At 36.9% G+C, this 21239-nt stretch overlaps 1 protein-coding gene across 10 annotated transcripts in view; it reads left to right on the top strand.

Annotated features, from left to right (window-relative positions):
* Positions 1–19863, top strand: part of LOC112561363 (ral GTPase-activating protein subunit beta-like) — a 29075-nt gene extending 9212 nt beyond the window's left edge. For 4 of the 10 annotated variants that reach the window (XM_025233807.1, XM_025233806.1, XM_025233803.1 and 1 more), the window contains 20 exons: positions 1496–1599; positions 2152–2286; positions 2705–2806; positions 3410–3499; positions 6695–6891; positions 8044–8214; positions 9202–9270; positions 11608–11718; positions 12042–12219; positions 12580–12671; positions 12981–13105; positions 13471–13650; positions 13896–13968; positions 14239–14418; positions 14855–14993; positions 16363–16515; positions 16775–17203; positions 18118–18283; positions 18699–18815; positions 19034–19863. In XM_025233807.1, coding sequence (XP_025089592.1) covers positions 1496–1599; positions 2152–2286; positions 2705–2806; positions 3410–3499; positions 6695–6891; positions 8044–8214; positions 9202–9270; positions 11608–11718; positions 12042–12219; positions 12580–12671; positions 12981–13105; positions 13471–13650; positions 13896–13968; positions 14239–14418; positions 14855–14993; positions 16363–16515; positions 16775–17203; positions 18118–18283; positions 18699–18815; positions 19034–19151 — 2929 coding nt within the window. In that variant the 3' untranslated portion in view covers positions 19152–19863. Of the gene's footprint in view, positions 1–1495; positions 1600–2151; positions 2287–2704; positions 2807–3409; positions 3500–5121; positions 5152–6694; positions 6892–8043; positions 8215–9201; positions 9271–10002; positions 10039–11607; positions 11719–12041; positions 12220–12579; positions 12672–12980; positions 13106–13470; positions 13651–13895; positions 13969–14238; positions 14419–14854; positions 14994–16362; positions 16516–16774; positions 17204–18117; positions 18284–18698; positions 18816–19033 lie in introns of all 10 variants that reach the window. The other 6 variants (XM_025233809.1, XM_025233808.1, XM_025233805.1 and 3 more) reach the window with 6 other exon arrangements.
* Positions 19864–21239: the final 1376 nt, after the last annotated feature.

Here is a 21239-nt window from a genome sequence, read left to right as displayed (position 1 = left end):
ACTTTCAAATTTCAAGAGTTAACTCTAACTTAAAATTCTTTCTAATGTTTCCCTTTAAACATTTATGTAAAACTCAAATTATTAATAATAATAGCTCCATTTTTTATAACCTAGAGTCTGTGATGCTTTTTACCTTAGAGCAAACACAACTTAGCACTAGACTTTAGAAGATTAGTTACCTGAATCTAACGGTCCAGACTTCTTGGTGCTGTCATAGTTTTACAAAGGTAAAATACAAGTGGTCTTAGGAGCAGTAAAGGTAACTCCCAATGTCTAGGGCATGGTGTGTGGAAGGTCGAACCCAACCCTTGCCTTCTGCTGTCTTCTCAAATCTGGTACCCATATCTGCAGAGCAGGTGCTGGGTGGGCAGGGGAAGTTTTCTGTGCAGGACTGTAACCAACAACTTTCTGCTCCACTGCTAAGTGCATTAACCTTGAGGCTATGTTACCTTCCCTACAATTTTTGTTCTTGGCTCAAAAGTCAGAGGTTAGAGGTTGCAAATCTTGCATATGATTTGCATGTCAGTCATTGTTAAAGTGATAGGAATATTGAGGGACCAGTGGTAAGCAACACAAGGCTTGAGGTGACATGTAAAGCACCGTCATGGCCAACACTGCTAGCTATAACTCTGTGCTGTCTTCTCACCATGATATAGCCTAAGTTGCTGGCAATGCATAAAGCAAACTTCCGTTTCAGTGTTGCACATTACTTGCACACCTTTCAAGAGACTGTATTTACTTATACAGTTTTTATCAGCGTGCTCCCTCTTTTACTCGGCTCATGAATTACCATTTTTATCTATTTAGTAGACTACTATATAGCATTAGGCTATTGGCATTCTGAGAACAAAGGAAGTTAAAACACTGGAAAAAGTTGAGACCCTAAACTTAGTTTGCTGTGTAAAGATTGCTTCCTTTTTATCATTTGATTACACAGTTTATTGGTCACTGCAACTTCAGTGGAATGGCATGTGTACTGATGTTGCAATGGCTGTAGTCTAAACAGCATGTTCAGTGTGTTTAAAATTAAACCAAGTCAAACATGAAACAAGGTAGAATTTCCTGGGAGGTTATTAGAAAAGTGGAACATAATGCTGCCATCAGTTCATTACAGAAATATGCTGTGATTTCTTTATTAATATTTTTTTTGGCTGGGTGGGGAACATACAGGACTAAATCCTAAACACTTAAGTTCACCTCAGTGTGAACTTCTAGCACTTGCTGATGAAATGTTGCTGTAACAACATGCCTACCTTTATAATGTAAGAAGTAAAGCCTTATCCTTTTTCTGAAATACATGTGAGGGTTGCAACATTTCAAAGCTTGTATCTGAGGAACAACTTACAGATTTGTGAATTTATTATATTGCAGTAAACCCAGTCTTTAAAAATAATTTTACACTTGGGTTGGACTTTATGACTTCATTTTTCCACAACATTGCTGTTTGTTTTCTAAACTGTGGGCATATTTTAAGTATCTCTAATCTTCTTTTCAGACTAAGTGAACAGATTTCTTACATTGAACTTCGTAAAGCCTGCGTACATCTTTTGCTGTCGATGGTGTGCTTGCCACTTCATTTCAAAGATCTCCAGATTAAAGGTTACCTTCTAGCTAATCTCTCTCACACACCCATCACTTCCCTTAATCTCCTCCCTTTTCCTCCCAAATGGACGCAACGGCTAGCGCCTGTCACCAGTTCCCTCTCCTCACAACACAATGATGTGCACACAGTTTGAAACTGTGCAGTTCTGTGATAAGTGTGTTTTTTAAAATTCTATATTTGTAAAAGTGGGTGGTGGGAGGTATCTGCATAGTCTATGACTAAAATATTTTTATTCCTGGGTCTGTTTATAAAAAATACAAGGCCTAGCCATGGTGTCACTATCTGATATGTTACTGATTTTTCTTTCAGTACTTTTAATTTTGCACAGAGTGCTATAATATGTCTCTGCCATCACCTGACTTTGTGTGTTTAGCTGCTGTGAATCTTGCTATCAGTTTGGTACATGTCATTACATATTAAACAACTAAAACTACTAAGCCTCCAGTTACAGGAGGTTTACATTCATAAACTGGTGCTTTGTGTTGTGCATTATCTTTCCACAATTTTCAAAACTGAGTCTCAGCTTGATTGGGTGCTATCTGCTATAGATATATTGTCAACCACAACAGCATTGTGCAAAGAGCAGCCGATTTCCTTTCTGTCACTGAAGAACCGCATTATTGATTTGCTTCGGATTGCTTTGACCAACGAAACAGATGCTACCAACACACAGATGCTGTTAGGTATGGGAGAGTGCAATTATCATTGCCTTTTTTATAGTTTATTTTTTTTTTTTGCCATGAACTTTTATCACTTCAGAGAAAGTAATAATGAATAAAAAAAGTCAGAATATAATTAAGCACTTTAAGGAACCAAGAGCTGGACTGAAATCGGTGTAGAGTTTAGGTAGAAGCAGTTAGATGAAAGTTTGGCAAAGCATAAATTATGCTTGCTTATTTCAGAAAGAGTAAACATTGCTGTACAGATTATCAGTATAACAGATAGTGCAAAATATACATGCTGCAGCAAACAATACATTTGTAATGTGAAGTAAAACAGCTTTTCTATATGAAATGAATTTATGGAAGATAGATGTTTCACTTTTGAAGAAGTGTCACAAGACCTCACAGCATCTTTTACATTCTTTATTTTCTTCTGTAGGTGGCTTTATGCTGGTGGTACAGGATTTGGCAACAAGTGAAGAGACTGATTCTATGAACCTGCAACCTGGGCAAGAGACATCTGACTCAGATGCAAACCCAGGTAATTCATATCTGCATTTTTTTTAAAAAAAAGTTTGTTCCTTATCATTTTTTGTTGTTGTTAACATTCCAATTTTTTTTTTTTGGTTTGAATTTTGGGATTTGATGTACATTTTGTTCTTGATTTTCGGGGGGTTTTTGGGTGGGGGGTTACGCTTTGAAATTTATAAATAATCTATGGGTGTGTATTTGATTCTGTGCATCACACCTCTGTTCTTATTATTTCTTGCCATCTTACTAAATTTAGCTAGGTGAGGTAAAGTGGGATTATTAGTGAAAGTGTCCATAGTATGCAGGATAGGACATTCCAATATGATTTTGTTCCCATAGGCTGTACTTTGATAATGTCTTTCAGACATGGAATGCCAAGAAGAGATACAAATATTATGTGAAGTCCTTTTTGCTAGCTCTTTATTAAACTTCTTTTTTATTATGTCAAAGAGCAGGTGTAGCAGGTGTGTCATTTAAAGTGAAAAGAAATTCACTTTTGTGAAAAGATTACTTGGCATTGAAATGCTTTCCCCACTTTGGGAATTACTTTCAGCTTAATTAATTCCCATAAAAGAGCAAATAACTTGAAGACAGAATTACACTGATTTAATAGAACCAAGGGCAAGCACATCATCAGCTGACTCTGGCCCACACGACACCATGACTTCTTTGAACCGCCTGTCCATCCCTTCCAAGGAGTTGGGTAAAGCATCCTCAGTTACTTCTAAGCATCCAGTCTGTGCTCCAGTTGTCTGCTGTTCTTTGGATATTGCTAAGGCATGATGCTTGCTCTAACCATTGTGATTTGGGCTTTGTTTAGCCAGGGGTAAGAGATGCCACTGAAGTCTTATTTCTTCTTATTGCTGTCTTGCCATTTGGCAGGGTATATCTCATGAATTCAGATGAATTGAATATTTCTGTTTCTCTATCATGTATATGTAATTGTGTTGAGCTTTCATCTTTCCATATCGTGCTTAGTTCTATCAGGTCTGTCATGCTGCTAGTATCTGCTGTATTTTCAAATGAGAAGTTGCTATTGAAGTCTGAAAGAGGGGATATGTTTAGATGGCTTTTCAACTTGAAATGATGATAGCTACATAGTAATGATGACTTCTTTCTTTGCCTCAGATCTTTGGTAGTTTGATTTTGTGTGACAACAGTTGGGGTTTGCATGAGTCTTTTATCACCTTTCTGGCATAGGTGTCTCCATTGCTGATGCAGTTCTGATAATACTATTCTAATAATAATACTAGATTGATATGTTTCTGGTTAAATATGATAATTATTGCATTGGACATGAGAAACATCCTTTGATGGATACAACTTTTTAAAAATTGTTTTCTTCCTTAATACATAGAGTATAAAGCTCAAAGCATGTTTCCGTATCCTTGAGCTTTGTGCTTCATTTGTTGAACGTATGACTTCTTACATGTGCGTATGGTGTGTATGTGAGCATCTGTGCATGTCTGTGTGTGTGAGCATCTGTGCATGTCTATGTGTGTGTGCATGTGCTGCTCATGCGTGCATGTTCCTGTCAAGGTGTTGAAGCTGCATGCCTGAATGTTTACATATTTAGTGTGGTGGATTTTGCATTGATAAATATGATCATGGCTGAAGTCTGAATGTTGTTTCTAAAGGTGCAGAAGAAAGACAATATTCCAACGATTTTCACTTTGTGATTTTAATATATTTAATTCTGTTACAACCATCAAAGAAAAATATCTGTTTGATGATGCGTTATATGATTGTACTGATTTGTTTGTTTGTGTGCAAGTTCCTATCTAAGAAAAGAAATAGTTGCATTTACAGTAGAATCCTTATCCAGATCCTGTTAAAGTTCTACAAGACTGCAGTGTTTTTAATAACTTATATGTACTATTAGTACAAGATACGGATTCTCCAAATATTAGTCAATATTCCCCTACCAACCCTAATTCTCAAGATACAGGGCTACAATCATTCCATGCATAGAAGGATGTCAAAAACATTGACATCAGGAACATAAATATGTAGTCAAGGCTACAGCCAGCTGGAACCACATGTTGAAGTTGGCATATTCTTGGATATGCATGCTGTAAAGGGTTTGGCCTCTCCTTACATATGGTGATGATGGTATGGTTGCATGATGAAAACAAGAAGAGGATTATTCACTTAGAGTTTGGGAAATAGTGTTTTGTACTGAATCAGTCAGGTGAAAAGAAATCTGTATGCTCTTGTAGACCTTTACGTTAATGTGTTCTTATGGCACTGCAACCCAAGTCTCCAATGGTTGCATTTTGCATTAAAGGTTTCTACATCTCTGTCACCACCCTTATGTTTACACAGTTGAATTTAGACATCGTCGTCACACATTGGGTAAGAAACTCTGTACAAAAAGATTTGTGAGCATCTGCAGCTATATTGCTATTACTAAAGCATTCAGATATGTTAGTAATTTTGCCAATATGGTCTCAACCATATGCTTTGCCTTAAAATCTTACCAAAAACATACAGCATTTAGAATCAAGTAAGTATCCTTTCCAGCTGCTAGTGCATCTATGATTGCAAGCTGTGTAGCTTTCTCTTATGTTACTTTTACTCTTCTGTTTTTCTTCTTTAGAGGGTCCACCAGATTGTAATGATTTTTTTAAAACATTGCTCAGGTTTGTTACTGGGACTTAAGAGAAATCATGAAGCAAGTTTTGGATACATTATTTTCACCTTATAAACTTAACTATCACTTGTGCAGTGTGTGTGAGATTTGGGAGGACTATTCTTTTACAATGCTAATGCAATTAGGGACTATCCCAATAGTACTTTCAAAGGCTTTTGCTTTACCTTTAAGCGGTTGTGGGATGTGTTTAGCAGCTTGTATGTAGTTGTTCTTAATGGCTCAACTATAATATGTGCATTGTCACAGATGCTTGCTGTTGTTTTTCATCATGTTACTATAGTTTTATATTGCTGACTTGAAGCTAACAGTAGATGAACAGTGTTCTTGTGTTTCTCAGTCCAGGTGAATGTGTCAGACAGTTCATTTGTCTGTATGAAAGTATGATGAGCATTATAATAGCTATCTTACTTATTGAGAGAATTGTCTTATGCATGGAAACTTAAGTTTTCTATTTAATTCATGAAGTAATCAGCATTAATAACATAATTATATACCTTTATATGACAGACAATCACAAAAATTTCTGGTTGTATCACTCTGAAATCTTACTGGCAAAGCAAATCTTCTCTGACAAGAGTTTCATGCTTATCTGCACTGTTGTAAATATAATTCTTTTGCCAATAAGCTTCTCCAGATGTTTTGAATCTAGGAAAAAGTATGTTTGACCCTTCTCAAAATCTAGCAGAGACCAAACACTTATTAATGTAATCGCAGCTAACCTTTTGCAGACTCCAGAAATCTTTCTTTACAAATTGGATGATCTTAGAGTTAAGTAGAAAATTTAGTAGCAGTAAGTTTTATGCCATTTACTGAGCCATCAAAATGGTTAGATCTTTCATTCAGAGAAATGAGAGCATAATACACTTCATCACTATAATGCCTAAACTACATCAAAAATACATTTCTAGTATGAGAATTACAACAAAACTTTCATTAGTATTGACAAAATACCCAGTAAAGTGATGACGAATAACCTTAAGTTACCAGAATTCAGCAAGAAGGAAATCTTAATGGACATGATTATTATGTTTTGGATCAGCTAAGCATCTTATACAGCAGTATTTATAATGATATTACTGTCTGTATTTTCTTTGTCATTTAACATTTTTCTTATATATTTCTTGCTACCACAGGCAGTACATCTTCATGTTGTGTTAGTACATTTGTACACTTTCAGTAAATAGCAAAGCTTGATCTTCTGGCAGTAGCATAACCACAGAGCTTCTTTGTGCTTAACATTTACAGAAACCGCATATGGCTTGTTTGGTCATGCAACCTCTTTGGTTTGTAACCGGCTTATGGCATCATGGAAAACGGACCTCAATACAGCACTGGCTGCCATGGAGCTCCTGGCAGGGCTTGCCAAAGTCACACTCCATCCTCCCAACATCCTTATGTGCAAGCGCACTGTGAAGTGGATCTGTGACTTTATTGTCTATCAGGTTAGACTTTGCATCCTGTTTGCTTTTCTCTTTTGCTTTATTGTGAGTAACGGCATCATTCTGAGAAATTGTTGCCAACCTCTTAGTAGGTGGTTTTTTCTTAGTTTTGTCTCAATGCCATTGTCATTTTGTAGCCCATAGTGAGGAATTAGAAAGAGTTGTCTAAGAACAAAGACATGTTTTGGGTGATATGAAGTAAAAAAAAGAAAGCAACAGCTTTTCCATAATTTTGTCAAGACTGGTTGAGATTGACATGAAGATGTTTCTTTCTACCAAGTGCTTGCCTTCAATAAAAACAGCAGGAAATTCCTCATGTTGTTCACAACCAGGAAAACCTGTTATTATCGAGGTTTTTATGTTATGTTTATGTGACCAAATTAAAAGAGGGTGTTATTGTCAATCAGAAGAGATCTATATATAATAATAATCAGGCAAAATTTGTAAAGCGCATACTCACACACTCCTGAAGAGCATACTCTTAGCGCTAAAGAACAAGAACAAAACATGGACAGCATATGAGGGACAGGAAAACAAACAAATAACATATGCGTTATAAAAGAATAAACATCCTACTAAATGAATAAAATAAAATACAGAAAACACAATGAGGAACCAAATAGCAAGAACAAGAGCTGAGAATAAAAGGATATTGGAAAAGGAAGGGTGTACAAAAGGCTAGCATTATGGGAAAGATTGTTAATTATATTAATAAGTGGGAATTTATAAAACGCAATATCTCATCCGAAGGCAAACTTATTGCGCTGAACAAGATCACAAAATAGTAACAAAGATGTAGAACAAGTTAGCAAAATAGTAACAAAGATGTAGAACAAGATCACAAAATAAAGATGTTGCTAACAAGAAGAGGAAGAAAACGCAGCAGAAGCACATGTAAACATGAAGGTCCAACATTTTTATCCAGATCGAAGCACGACCACAAAACATAAACAGTATCAAGGAGATGTTTGTTTGAAAATCTGTAAGCTGTTTTAGCATTATTGTACAGCTAGGTTTTTGATGCTTTACTGTGCATTTGATAAGTCAGAGTATGATATTAAACAGCAATATTACTACACAGTTTTGTGATATTTTTTTTGTTTTTTGTTTTTATGAACATTCTCAACTGTGATTTGTTTTTATGAATGTTCTCAGTGCAGTCGGCCAGCACCAAACCACTCTCGGGACTTGCACTCACTGATAGTGGCTGCCTTCAAGTGTGTACAGTTGTGGCTGGTTGAACACAGTTCCCTTCTATATGACAAAGAATGTTTGCACTATGTTTTGGAAGTGGTAGAGCTTGGCATTTCGGGGTCCAAATCACAGGTATATATCATATTGTTTGAAATGCTCACTTTTTTCAAAAATATCCTTTTTAAAGTCTTAAACCACAAATAATTTTTTAGGATCATATAAAGATTATAACAATATAATCACCCTTAGCGTTAAAACGCAGCACATTCATGCACATAAGGTTCTGTAAACACCTATGAACCACAATATGCACAGTGGTATAGATGTGAGAGATGTGTTCATTTTTTTCTTGTATATACCGCTAGTATATAGTAACCAGCTTAATATCTTTTAGTCTGGAATTAGTAAGTAGCAGTTTACAGTAATTTGTTGCAGCCTGAATCGTGTGTATATCAAATGTTAACTAACAGTCACTTTCAACAATACTTTTTAGTGGGTTTTTTTCCTTCTTTTTTTGTGTTAAGATGCAGATTTTCTTGTCCGTTTGTCTTGGTGTAGAGTTTCCTACAGCTGTGGTTTTATTGCACATACACTATCACTCTTGCACTGCACGCTGGCAGGTTTGATAGCTTTGAGCTGTTTGGGGGATTATTTACATTAAACGTTTAACATGTTCATGTTTTTGCTTTTAGATACAATTTGACTTACATAGTAATTTTCTCTCTTTTATAACCTTCCTAATTGACCTTGTGATGAAACTTGGATTTTCCAATTTTGCACTGATGCTCATTTCAGAACTGGATTGTTCTGTTTATATTGAACTGCTTTACGCCTTCGCAAAATGTAGGAAGAGAGATCAATTGGTGTTGAGTTTAAGAAGTCTGATATAAGAATTTCCAGAAGTGGTTGATTGTAACTCTTCTGCATCTGGTCTGGGGCAGCTATAATCTATATGGTATTTCTTACATAGAGTAAGGTAGCTATTTTCAACTTGTAAGTTTGGCCATTTCTCATAGTTCTTTTTCCCCATTTCACCTGTAAGAGCCAACGAGAAAAGACTGAAAGGAAGTTTACCTAGATTTCTTTCTATCTCGTTGGTTGAGTTTGCTTTGTTTTCAGGATAAGCCACAAGAATCACAAAGTGTTAAAGCAAAAGTAGAAAAGGATGCAAAGTCAGTAGCTGCAAAGGTATCTTCAGTTTGTTTGCCTGCAAGCATTTGTGTGGGCTGTAGAATCTTTAATATGTTTACTTGTGCTGGTGTCAGTTCATTTTCATCTTTTGTGATGCTGTGGTGTTGTGCTGTGCTATGGTGGCTTTAGACCAGCTTTGAAGTGAATTGTTCTGACATCAAATAACTAAAGAACCAAATTAAGTTGTAAACTAACAGAAGATTTTGAGAACTGGTTCTTTATCTTTCATTCTGTGGTGCTTATTGAAAACAACTTGCAACAAAATATAACACACATTTGCTGAACTGATTCAAGCATTGTTTTGTGTAGAACTGTAGTTTTGATAACATTTGACTGCATGGGCTAGAAAAAATTGAACTGGTTGAACTCTCAAGTGCCTTTGGAGTTTTAAGATCCTTCTTGTAATGCTAGGAGTCACTGGGTCAGGGGAAACAGGTTGCATGGGGCAAGAGTAAAGATGGGTAGAGTTCTCTAACCTCTGGTTTTAACATGTAGCATTACATTCAGCTTACTGGAGTGGTATGTCTGTTATATTTTAATGTCCCAATATTTTACTTGAATGATGGCTTTAAACATTAACATGGTGCTCCATTACTCAAAGGTACAATCTGTATTAATTGTACCCAAAGTGCTGTTTATTGAGGAGCATAATTGTTGTTAATTTTCACTGAAAAATCATTGTTCAGATTACATGTTATTTAGTTTCCTTCTTTGTTTTGTCCTGATCAGACATCGTTTTATGTTGTGGGCTTTCAATTACAACAGGTGAGAATTGAACTAAAGCTGCATTGTATCCCTTTGTCTGCATGTATTCGTTGCTATGCACCCGGCTTGAGAACGAATGCTGCTTAATGAAGTTTTGGAGGTCAAGTGGGCTTACTTCCTAACCATTTGCCCTATTTCTTGGTTTGACAAGGCACTCAACATTGGTACAACACTGGGTTGTAGGAGTTCATTGGTCCCCATTGTCTTCACCTCTCCCATCACATTTCTTAATATGCATATCATGTTCACAGACTGCTGTCTGAAAGCAAACACGCAAGAGCAGACTTGCTGTTTCTAATTTTCTGAGCTTACACATTATACCTTTCTGCAATGCCTTTCTTCTACATTGTTATTTAGAAACATTTTGATGGAATGAGAAATCAAGCATGAGGAAAAGGAATAATTGAAGCTTGTTTTTAACAAAATCATGTTTTTAATTTACAAGTCATCAGGTCATATGAGTAACAATAACAAGATGCAGCCAAGTATGTCAAACATAATTTTAATTTTTTAATTTTCCCATACAATCTTCCATGTTGTTGTTCCATAATCTGTTTAAAGATTTATTTACCAGTACCATATCTTGTGTAATTCCAGACTCCTAAAATATAGTTGATAAGAACCCTGCAACAATAGGTCACTTTTTTTTTTAAGCCAATGCTAGAACTTCTTCTGACGCCACAGAAAAGAGAGAGGCTAGTATTTTCATTGGAGCAGATTGTACTTGCCTATTTTTTTTTATATATTTTTTTTTTTGCAAGTGGTGTAGCTTAATTTAAAATAATTTATGACTAGTTCCAGCTAGTGCTATAGGTTATTCACTACCACCTACAGAAGAATCTTATAGAACTACTGTTCAGAATTTTCAGGGAAGTGAAGCTGAACAGAGCAAAACAATCCATTCTTATGATCTGCATGTTCTGATGCACCCACATTTCACATCACAGCTTCCTCATTTACCTCCCCTGCCCCTTGCAGGCTTTATTTTAGCTTCTCTATCCCCTCCCATCATGCTAGGGTGACAGGGTTCTTGCTTCGTTTATTTTTATGGAAGGATTGTTTCTTGTGTAGGTGGTGATGATGTGGAGGGAGTGTCACTTTTGATATTCTGTGCTTCTGAAAGAAGTTTTTTAAATTTTGTGATGAATTTCAAAATTCAGTTAAAACCAGGAGGCTTCTAATGTTTTTATGGCACATAGCATTTGTTAAAAATGGAAAGTGTTCTTGGGTATTATAGTTACTTTATTTGACATGAATTATTACTATTTAGTGAGTGAAAGAAAAGTCATGTGCATCTTTTGTTTTGGACAAATGTACTGCATGTCAGAGTCTTGGTAACTGGACAGTGTATGCATGGAGATTGCTGGTTGAACTAATTATCTAAATACAGTATTAATATTGCACATTATTAATACTGCTAATAACTTGTACTATTCTGCCACTTTGTTTTTATTTTATTTCATCATGTTTTTAGTGGTTAGAAGGGAATTTTTATTATATCTACCTTTAATATCACTGATAGTCAGGTAACCATTTTTGTCCTGAATACGTTTCTTGAACGTGTTGTAGAACCGTGCTAGCGACCCACCACGCTACAAAGGAACCAAGCAGCTGATGCCAGCTTCTATGAGAGTGAAGGATGCAGCAGAGGCGGTGTTAACCTGCATCATTGATCAAGTGGTATGTGTGTGCTGGTGTGCTGGTGTGCATGCTTTGTCTTGTTCTGCTGCCTTTGGTATGCAGGTAGACTGGCTGAGATTTACAAAAGTTGCCTCCCTTGCTTTCACATCTTACTCATTTTTTTTGTTTCTTCATGAAGCACAGAATTTTTCTGGCAGTTATAATAATTTTTTCTTTCTTTGCTATTTATAAAGACTGTTATTGACTTGTCAGTCTCCGGTGGCAAGTAGCTTTCCCCTCTTATCAAGCATTTGATAAAATGGTGCATGAAACATTAAATGTGCTTATAACAAATGATAGTGATGAAAATAATAATGATGCAGGGTGCTTTCCCCCCTCCTTGTGGTCCGGAGTCCTTGTTCTCCCTGCTTGATGAGCGATCCCTGCTGAAATATGCCAAAGGCAGTGCATTACCAGAGCAGGGCTCCCCATTCCGCTATTTTGTCATCGACAACTCCATCATTGTTGGCTTGCTGGAACAGCCTTTGGGGAATGTGGAAGGTATCCAGTTGTTGCTGTTTCTTTATAAGTAACAACATATAAAAACAGCAAAAATATAAAAGGAAAATTGGGAGAGAATTCTGTGGATTTAAAATTTGTATTTTTCATCTCTGTCTTTAGTGCAGTACTAGTAGATTTTGTTCCCACTACAGGTGTAGACTGGATGTTTTCCATACTTTTCATATCAGGTTTTTGGCATTTTTTAAAAACTGCTCTTGTTATTGCTGTCAAATAGTGATGTCCTGCTGTCATTGTGCAATTAGATGACGATAACCTGTCATCATGGTACAGTCAGATGATGATAGCCTGCTGTCATGGAGATGGTGATGTCTTACTCTTTATATTCTCTTTATGCACCAGATCCTCTCCCCACGGTTACAGCACTGATCCGCGGTGCATTTGGTCGCCATGCTTGGACAATGCAGCTGCGACATTCACCACGAGCATCCAAGGTACACTGACTGCAGGACTATTGCTGACTGCTGAACTGTACACATTTTATGTGACAGCAGTGTAACAGAAAGCATGCACAATAAATCATACCTTGGAAAAATGTGGGTGTATAAAAATGGGCTAGCTGCATAACAAGGGACAGCATGCTAGAAATGAGAGAGTAGCACAGAAGTAGAATGGGTTGGGGTTTTTTCAAGAGGTGTGCTAGTTCTTTCGGCCAAGAAGATGGGAAATGAGAGAAAAATTAGGTTAACTAATATTGAAAGTAGAGAGCTACTTGATCACCATGAACTGCCTTGTTTTGCCAGATATCATCTCGGGCACACCTTGCAGACCCAGGTCGCCCGTTGCCTTTTGCTGATGTTGGTGTTCATCACAATGTAAAGCATAGATACTTTCCAGAATGTGTGGAGAAAATTACCAAGACCAAAGCGTGAGTTTTTAATGATAATCATTGTGTGGATTTTTTGTATATCAGTTGGGGAATGGTGTGGGGTATAGGCCAGCTGGTACTTTTTTTTTTTAGAATTCAGGAAGAAAAGTAATTTGAGCATTTTTTTCCCTAATAGTTTGCATGCAGATGTAGGTCATACTTGTGTTCATGTTCATTTTTATATCTATGTGTGTATGAAACTGAGTGGGAGCAGGTGAAGAGAATGGAAGGAGAAGCAGATCTGGTATACTTTAATATTAAAAGAAAATGATTGAGTATAATTGATTGATAAAAATTGTATGTTATTCAGCATTACAAGGCATCTTGAGATTTTATTTGGGAACTGCCCTTGTCTTTTGCTTCAGTGACTTGAGTATACCTTCCTTGGAGTCTCTTTCTAATGAACATGAAAGGGAAGATCTTGAAAAAATGAAATCCTTCATCGACGCCTCAGCTGCCTTTGAAAAAAATATTGCCGAGAAAGCCCGCAAGGCTCGAGAGACTACATCATACCCTGATCCCATGACTGAATGCAAGCCCCCAAAGTCAGTTTCTTTTGAACTAAGAAAAGAAGTATTTACTTTTCGAAAGGTAGTACTAAATTAAGCAAATATATTTGAGTGTTTGTCAGAACATTATTTTAGTTTCAAAATTTGTAAAATACTTCAGTAAATGACTGTGTTCAGATCATGTGGAAAAAGTAGTAGATAACTGCTTAGAACTTGCAGTAGCTTGTCATGTAAGAAAAAAAGAAATCTCCTGCATTACATTGGCTTTTTTTCACCTTCAGAATCTGTAATGAGTACCAGACAGCACGGCTTTTCTTATCACACTATGGCTTTCTGTCACTCGAATCACTCAAGGTGAGTTGTTCCTCTGAACTTATATGGTGATCGAGAGCATCTTGGCAAAATCCATGTCTGTTGGAGTTATTCATTTCAAAAATGGTCTGGGTGGTCATGACAATTTCTTGTCCCTTTGGTTTTCATTTTGTGCCACATTTGGCATATAAAAAGCTTAACACATTTCTTGTCCCTTGTGATTTTAAGTAAATCTCTTAGACTAGTTCAGATTTTTAACAATTAGAACATTAGGCTCTTAGGGGCATTGATTGAAGATGATAATATTTGCAGGAGCCATCGAACTGTGTCTATACTGTGCCTCCAGCTCTCGTGATGTTGGATTCATCCAACACTGCTTTATTTTCTGACCTGGAGTCGCTAGATTTCATCCCAAGTCGTGATAATGATACAGTCCATGTCTTCTATGTAAAGCAGAACCAGAAAACTGCACAAGAAATCCTGAATAATGTGGTATGACACATCCTTCTTTACTGCTTCCAGGAATACCTTAACTTCTCATTCTATTCTCTTTCTTTTAGCTCTAGGCATATGAACATGTGGTTTCATTTAAAAATCTGTCTACAATAATTCTTAATTAATTTGTGTTGAAGGTCTGGGGATGTTAAGAATATGCCTGCAGTAATTAGTGCATACATTTCAGAGCACAGAGCTCGGTTATTACTAGTCTTCAGAACCCCAGTCTTTCAAAATCTGATTCTCTTCATGCGTAGAAGAATAGTCAACTTAAAGACTTAAAAAAAGGTAGGCAGAAAAAGTCTGATTTGTAAATACTAATATGTTTGAAGATCCTGACTATTAACAAAGAATCAGAGTACTGTAAGCAATACATTTTTATGACCTGGGGTACCATCTGTTGTATTTGTGCTCTGGTGCTGGCACATTCCAGACTTCCTGCAACAATGTACAACCACAGTTTTTGGAGTTCCTGCACTCTTTAGGCTGGCCTGTAGATGTGCGCAAGCATGCAGGTTGGACAGGTCATGTCTCTACCAGCTGGAAGATCATCGAACCAGATGACTGTGAAGGCTAGTGACAACCCTTTTTAATGTCTCAGGGTTCCCAGGTCCTTGCAAGGTCCTTTTAAGTCCTTTTATATTGAATTTTCGCCGAAAGGCCTTTTAAGTCCTTTTATTTGCCATGCGGTCCTTTCAAATTCTCACACAGGTCCTTACATTTTCTCTGTGACCCTTTTAAGTCCTTTTATCGATAAAATATTACCACAAATTTATTTCCGGAGTCGACTTTGGCACAAAATACCGACGATTTTTCACCGCATGTTTGGTCTACACATCTGTACAACACTAGTTGCCCTTCCGTATTCGCAAAAAACACTCTTTTTTCAAAAGGTCTTTAGAAACTTACTCTTTCTTGAACTTTGATCTTCTAGTACTGGTGTGCATAGCTCTATTTCTCTCTCTCTTCCCGTTAGAGTGTGTGTGCGAGAGAGAGACATGAACTGACTTTTGTATTACACCAAAGAATGGCCTTCAGGTTTTGCAATTATTATTACTTAGATTTCTAGAAAACTTTGAACATTAACGGTGTACGTTATCAGCGCGCTAAGGAGACTTTTTAAGTTATCTAATCTAAATATGGCAGACAGGCATCAAAATTAACTCTTTGATTTTTTATTACTAGAAATACATGTATTTGAGAACATAGAGAAGACCACAGATTCATAAATAATACATCTTTCCGACCACACAAGAGAAAAACTTAAGGATTGATGACTGTCACTTAGGTCCTTACGAATGCATGAAAGGTCCTTTTAAGGTCCTTTTTTGGCACCATCCCTGATCCCTGGGAACCCTGTGTCTGCTGTTCTAGTTTTCTACTGTGGAATTGATATCTGATTCCAAAATAATCACTTGGTCATTAATGCAAAGTGGCCATGTCATTACCCTGCCCATAGCATATTTACAATCTACAAATAAAAGGTTGAAGTACAATACTGTTACAGTCGCATTCATTCCTTGTTTGAGCAGTTACAACTTGTGAAATAAAGAAAATGATGGCATTAGCCAGAGAGGACTAATGGCAATAAGAGAGATGATATTAGCAAAGGAATAAAGGAAAAGTCACAGGCAGGTAACTTGTCAAACACAATGCCGATGACATCAGAATAAAGTTCAGCTTGGTACAATAGGCACTACAAGCACAACAAATCCAAGAAGAAAACATGATACTCTGTAGATACTTTTTGTGTAAGATTTTCTTGTGAAGTAAGTAGTAAGTGAGAGGCGCAGAATGTTACTGTGGGAGAAATTTTCAGTATGTTAAAAGAGAAGTAAAAATGAGAAGAGGTTTAGGAAAGAACGGTGTATTTAGTCTTTGTTATCACTTCTTATTTTTTGTTGCTTCCACGTGAACAAATGAATTATTCCTTGTGTGCAGATGAAGAATATTTGGTAGGAACAGGGGGTAGTCTTTATGATGGAAGACAGCAAGTCCTGTATTGGGCTGATGTCTTATCTGAGCTCGCATTTGTAGTCCCTTCACCTGAGACATTTCGCCTGAGAACAATGTCATCCAGCACCCTGGAATCTGGTGAGTAGTGCTCACAATTTCAGCTAGAAGGTGAAGGCTTGAGGAGAATGCTGACTTTTTCTTGTTTGTATGTGTGTGTTTGTTTTAAGTGGGCATTCTTGATTAATATTTATTCATTCATCTATTTGTTGCATTTATTCTCAAAGGCACAGTGCTTACTTTATCCTATTATTCTTTTAATTTATCTTGAAGGTTTTTGTATGAGATATTAATGATCACTCTCACTCTGCATTGTGTGCACTCTACAATTTGTTCACAGACAAGTCAGGACTATCCATGCTCAACACGAGCAGTAGTGCCAACAGCAGTCCTCATGTAAGTGGTGTTGGAGGGGCAGGCAATGCAATGACAACCTCTTCCCCTAATGCCAGCCCACTTGCATCACACTCTCCACACACCAATGCCTCGCCTCGCCTGTCTTCCTCTGCACCACACTCTTCACCCTTATCTCTTGGAGACCCCAACTTCCTGAAGCCCAAGTCACTGACGCTTGAGGGAGAAAAACTGCGTCGTCTTGAAGGTGAGAGCCCTGGCTCGCCTCCCGAGTCGGGCAACACCAGCACTGCTGCGGGCAACACAAGTCAGTTTCGACGACTTGGCCGTCAGCCAGCGGCCATGATGGGCCCTGACACCAAAGTGCTGGTTGTGTGGCTGGAAAGTTTCCAGGACACTGAGCACTTTCCCACAGGTGAGACTGCATTAGGATGTAAGGGAAAAAAATAGAAACAATCCACAGACAGTCTTTTAGTAGACAACATGAGATCTTTGCCCAAGGCATCACTTCCAACTGAACCAGTATATCTTTACATTATTCTTGTTTTCATTACTTTTTGAGAGTTCAGAGGTGCATATGCTTTTTGAGATATTTGACTTGAGATAGAATTATCAGACATGCCTATTTAACAACACATAAATGACTCTTCTGATAATCCACAATATATAGTAGGTGTAGACAATATAAATATATTCTGTAAATTTCAGCACCTGAAATACAACCATTTATTTAATATTTGGCCAGAGTTGAGAGATGAAACATCAATTCATATGTGAAACATATAGCAATCTCGCAAAGTGAAACAACTCACCCATGAGCTAGAATGGTACCAGTGGAAGGTCGAATAGCAACCTACAACCATATGACATTGACCTGATAGCACTCACTAATTGAGAACTGCAAGACCTTACCAACAGACTGACAGTTCAAATGCGGAATGGAGACCAGCGCTGACAAAGTCATGGCCATTTGGGATGACAAAACAGATTTTCTTGCCCAGCCATGTCTCCTAAAAATTTGTACCATGTTACATGCAGTTTTTTTTTTTTTCTCTCATTTGAATAGGTGATGGAAATCATCTTCGATGATTTGAGATCCTTGTTTCTCCTTGTGGTTTCGTGTTGGAGACATTATAATAAGTGATATAAAAGGAGTCTTTTGAGAGTGATCTGTGTTACCATTCATTAGGCTCTTTAATAAAGGGATGCTTTATAGTTTTTTCCTTTTATGTTTATAATTTTTAAAAAATTTGATAACATAAGTACATGAGGTTTATTTTTCTTGTAATGGCAACACAATCTTTGAACATTGTTTTCTCTCGCCACTAGCAGAACTGTTGAGTGTGACATCAACAGGACAGGATGTTGCTGTCATGTCAAGCTCATCATCCATGCAAAAGCAGGCAGAAAAGGATGTCTACATCATCTTCATCCATTCCTTACAGAATGGTCTTTTCCGTATTCATATTCAGGAATACGAGAAAACTCAGACAAAGTAATGACTTTATTGCATTATTTAAGAGATTGTTCTTTAGTTTGCATGTAAGAATGTCTGTTCACTGAACTTCAAATTCTGTTGCACAATATCTGTACTCAAAGACATTTTACAATGCTTTTATCACTTAAAGTTTCTCCTATCTTTGCATCATGAGACAGAAAAAAGATTAATTTGAACAGAGTGGAGATGCCTTTTTGGTTGGTATGGCTGCAGGAGTTCAGAATAATAGAATCATTCATCTGAGACCACCCTGATATATGATTTGTTGTCATTTTCTGGTTCAAAATCTGTCAAATTTCTTTGTAGCAGTCTGTTGTCAGGTACCTTTGTTTTACAAGGTAAATATATTTTTTTGGAGAAGTTTATATACTGTGAAATTCCATAATTTGAGCCTGGTGAAATGCATGTGCAGAATGTCTGTCGCTATTCCACTTGTGGATGGCATGGTGGTCAGCAGACGCACTCTGGGCACTCTTGTTCGGCAGACAGCCATCAACATATGTCGTCGTCGTCGCTTAGAAAGTGAAGCGTGAGTAATTGTGAATGTGACACATAGCTGGGCTTTTTTAGAATACTGACATTTTTATTGTGGTTTTCACTAAAGAGCAGCTTAATACTTTGTTTTAAAGAAGAAGCTTGTTGGGAGGAAGGGGGCTTGTTTTTCAGTCTTGCTTCATATATATTATAAAGGAATTGACAGAAATGCAAATTGATGGGCAATGAACATTGAACATTTGTGTGTGCCAGGTATCAACCACCTCATGTCCGCCGCAAGCTGAAAATCCAAGAGATTGTCAATAAGTACCGATGCAGCCTCAGCCCTGCAGAGTTTTATACAGCCCTTTGTCAGGAAGTAATACACTGACAAGAAAGAAATGCTGTTTGTTGCATGGAAAAAATATTGATGGCAATATCTATCAGACTGGATAGAACGATGCACAAAAATGTAGCAAAGTGATTATTAGAGTGTGCTTTGGAAAAAGAGTTCCTTTTTTTCACTTGGCTGTAGGTTATTGTGGTCTTTATATGTCACCATTTGCTGATTGGTGAAACTGCATCTTCATCAGCTTCTTCACATGATGGATTAGTTCCCTTAAACCACAGAGAAAGGAAAGTGTGGGGTTTTTTTCATTTATTTGAAAATGTTCTGCATCACACATAATCTTTGTCTACATAGTGTACAAGTGAACAGGGGTTTCCTGTGTGTATACTTGTGTAAACACACAATAATAAATGCAAAATGTGTAAAGTGCATACTCACACTCCTAAGGAGTATGCTCATCGCCAATGAACAAAAACGAGACATGGACAGCATACGAGGGACAGGAAAACAAATGAATTATATAGAAACTATGAAAGAATAAACAACCGTACTTAACAAGTACGGAAAATGCAAAGAGGAACCAAAGAACAAAAATGGAAAGTATCATGATGAAGTCGAGCAGGGAAGGGTGGGTGTGAAAAAGGACTAGCATGGTGGGAATGGGTGTTACGGAAGAGGTGCGTTTTCAGTGCACGTTTAAAGGATTCAATCGTGGTTAGGTGGCAGATGTGGAGAGGGAGAGAGTTCCATTATTTCACTGCACAATAACTAAAAATCCTGTGGCCACACGTTGTTTTGGTGACAGGAAGAGTAAGGAGACGATCATCAGACAAGATGCAGAGTTGTCTAGCTGTGACGTAAGGGAAAAGCAGTTCAGAGAAATAATCAGGGCAGGTGCCAGCAGAGAAATTAAAACACAGCACAGACAGTTTGTACTGGATTCAGTAATGGATGGGTAGCCATGCTTCTGCAATTTATTTCTTTTTAAGATTTTCTAGCTTAAATTAAAAAAAATAAATTTCAGCTTATTTGGTATTGTTATATGACTTTGTGAAATGACTTTTGAAGGATATTGTCTGCTTTTTAAATCTTAAGGTTTTGTGAAGAATTCATCGGATATAAATGTGTGAAAAATAAATGAGTTGCCTGCATATCATTCAGACTCCACAATTTTCTTTCAGATTTAAACGAAGCATACATATCCTTCAAAAAATGCTACACTGAATGAAAATTGTGATAATACCACTGCTTTGTTGCTGTATCACCTGTTTTTCTCTGTAGTATTTCATGTCATTTTCTTGACGAAAGTTTGACAGATTATTTGGCCATTAAGTTCTTTTGACAAATGCTGCCTCACTGTGCTTAATAAATAAAGGAAGGTCAACCATAAATTTTCAAACTACATGTCGTTTCAAAAGTTTTGATTCTAATTCACTTCACTACAATGTGTTAATTGAATAATGTGGTTTTTTTTGTTTTGTTTTGGTTTGGTTTTTTTGAGGGGGTTGTTTTTTGTTATCTAACCTTAATTTGAGGCACTGAAACTGAGAACTTTGCGTGTACAGAGAAATAGGAGTTTTGCATTTGTTATTAGTTGTGTACCCTGGTGAGCAGAAGCAAACACCTGTTTAAATCATGTCACTGTGTGTTGCTATGTATATGAATGTATGCTTTCATCAACATCATGTTCTTATTGTCTTTCAAAAACATTTTAAGGAGTGATCAGTCATATCACAGTCATGCTTTTAAGTAAGATGTTGTTATGAGTTTATATATGATTGCAGTTTGTGACCTTTTTTCATACATCAGCTCTTTAAGTGTGGTGCAATATAATTTTTCAGTGCTTGTTATCACTTAAAGGATAAAAATATTTTATGAGACAAGAGACATGCGCAAACTATTGGATGCTTGAAATCATGTTAGGTTTTTGAAGCTGTTAAAAGTAAGAGGTCCTTGACAAGTTAAACTTTTAATTTGTTCATCCTTCTGCTTGTTTGCACTGTAACTAGTTGGAGGCACTTGTGGTCATGATTCTGTGTATTGATGATATTTTTGCAGGAGGAAATCAAAAGGACTGCATTGAAATTCAATCACTTCTTGAGTCATTGTGCTCGGGAGGAAAGGGTCAGT

The sequence above is a fragment of the Pomacea canaliculata genome, linkage group LG4 (genome assembly GCF_003073045.1).
Source record: "Pomacea canaliculata isolate SZHN2017 linkage group LG4, ASM307304v1, whole genome shotgun sequence".
NCBI lineage: Eukaryota > Metazoa > Mollusca > Gastropoda > Architaenioglossa > Ampullariidae > Pomacea > Pomacea canaliculata.
The sequence above is the reverse complement of the archived record's forward strand: the minus strand, read 5'-3'. Positions and strand labels throughout refer to the sequence as shown.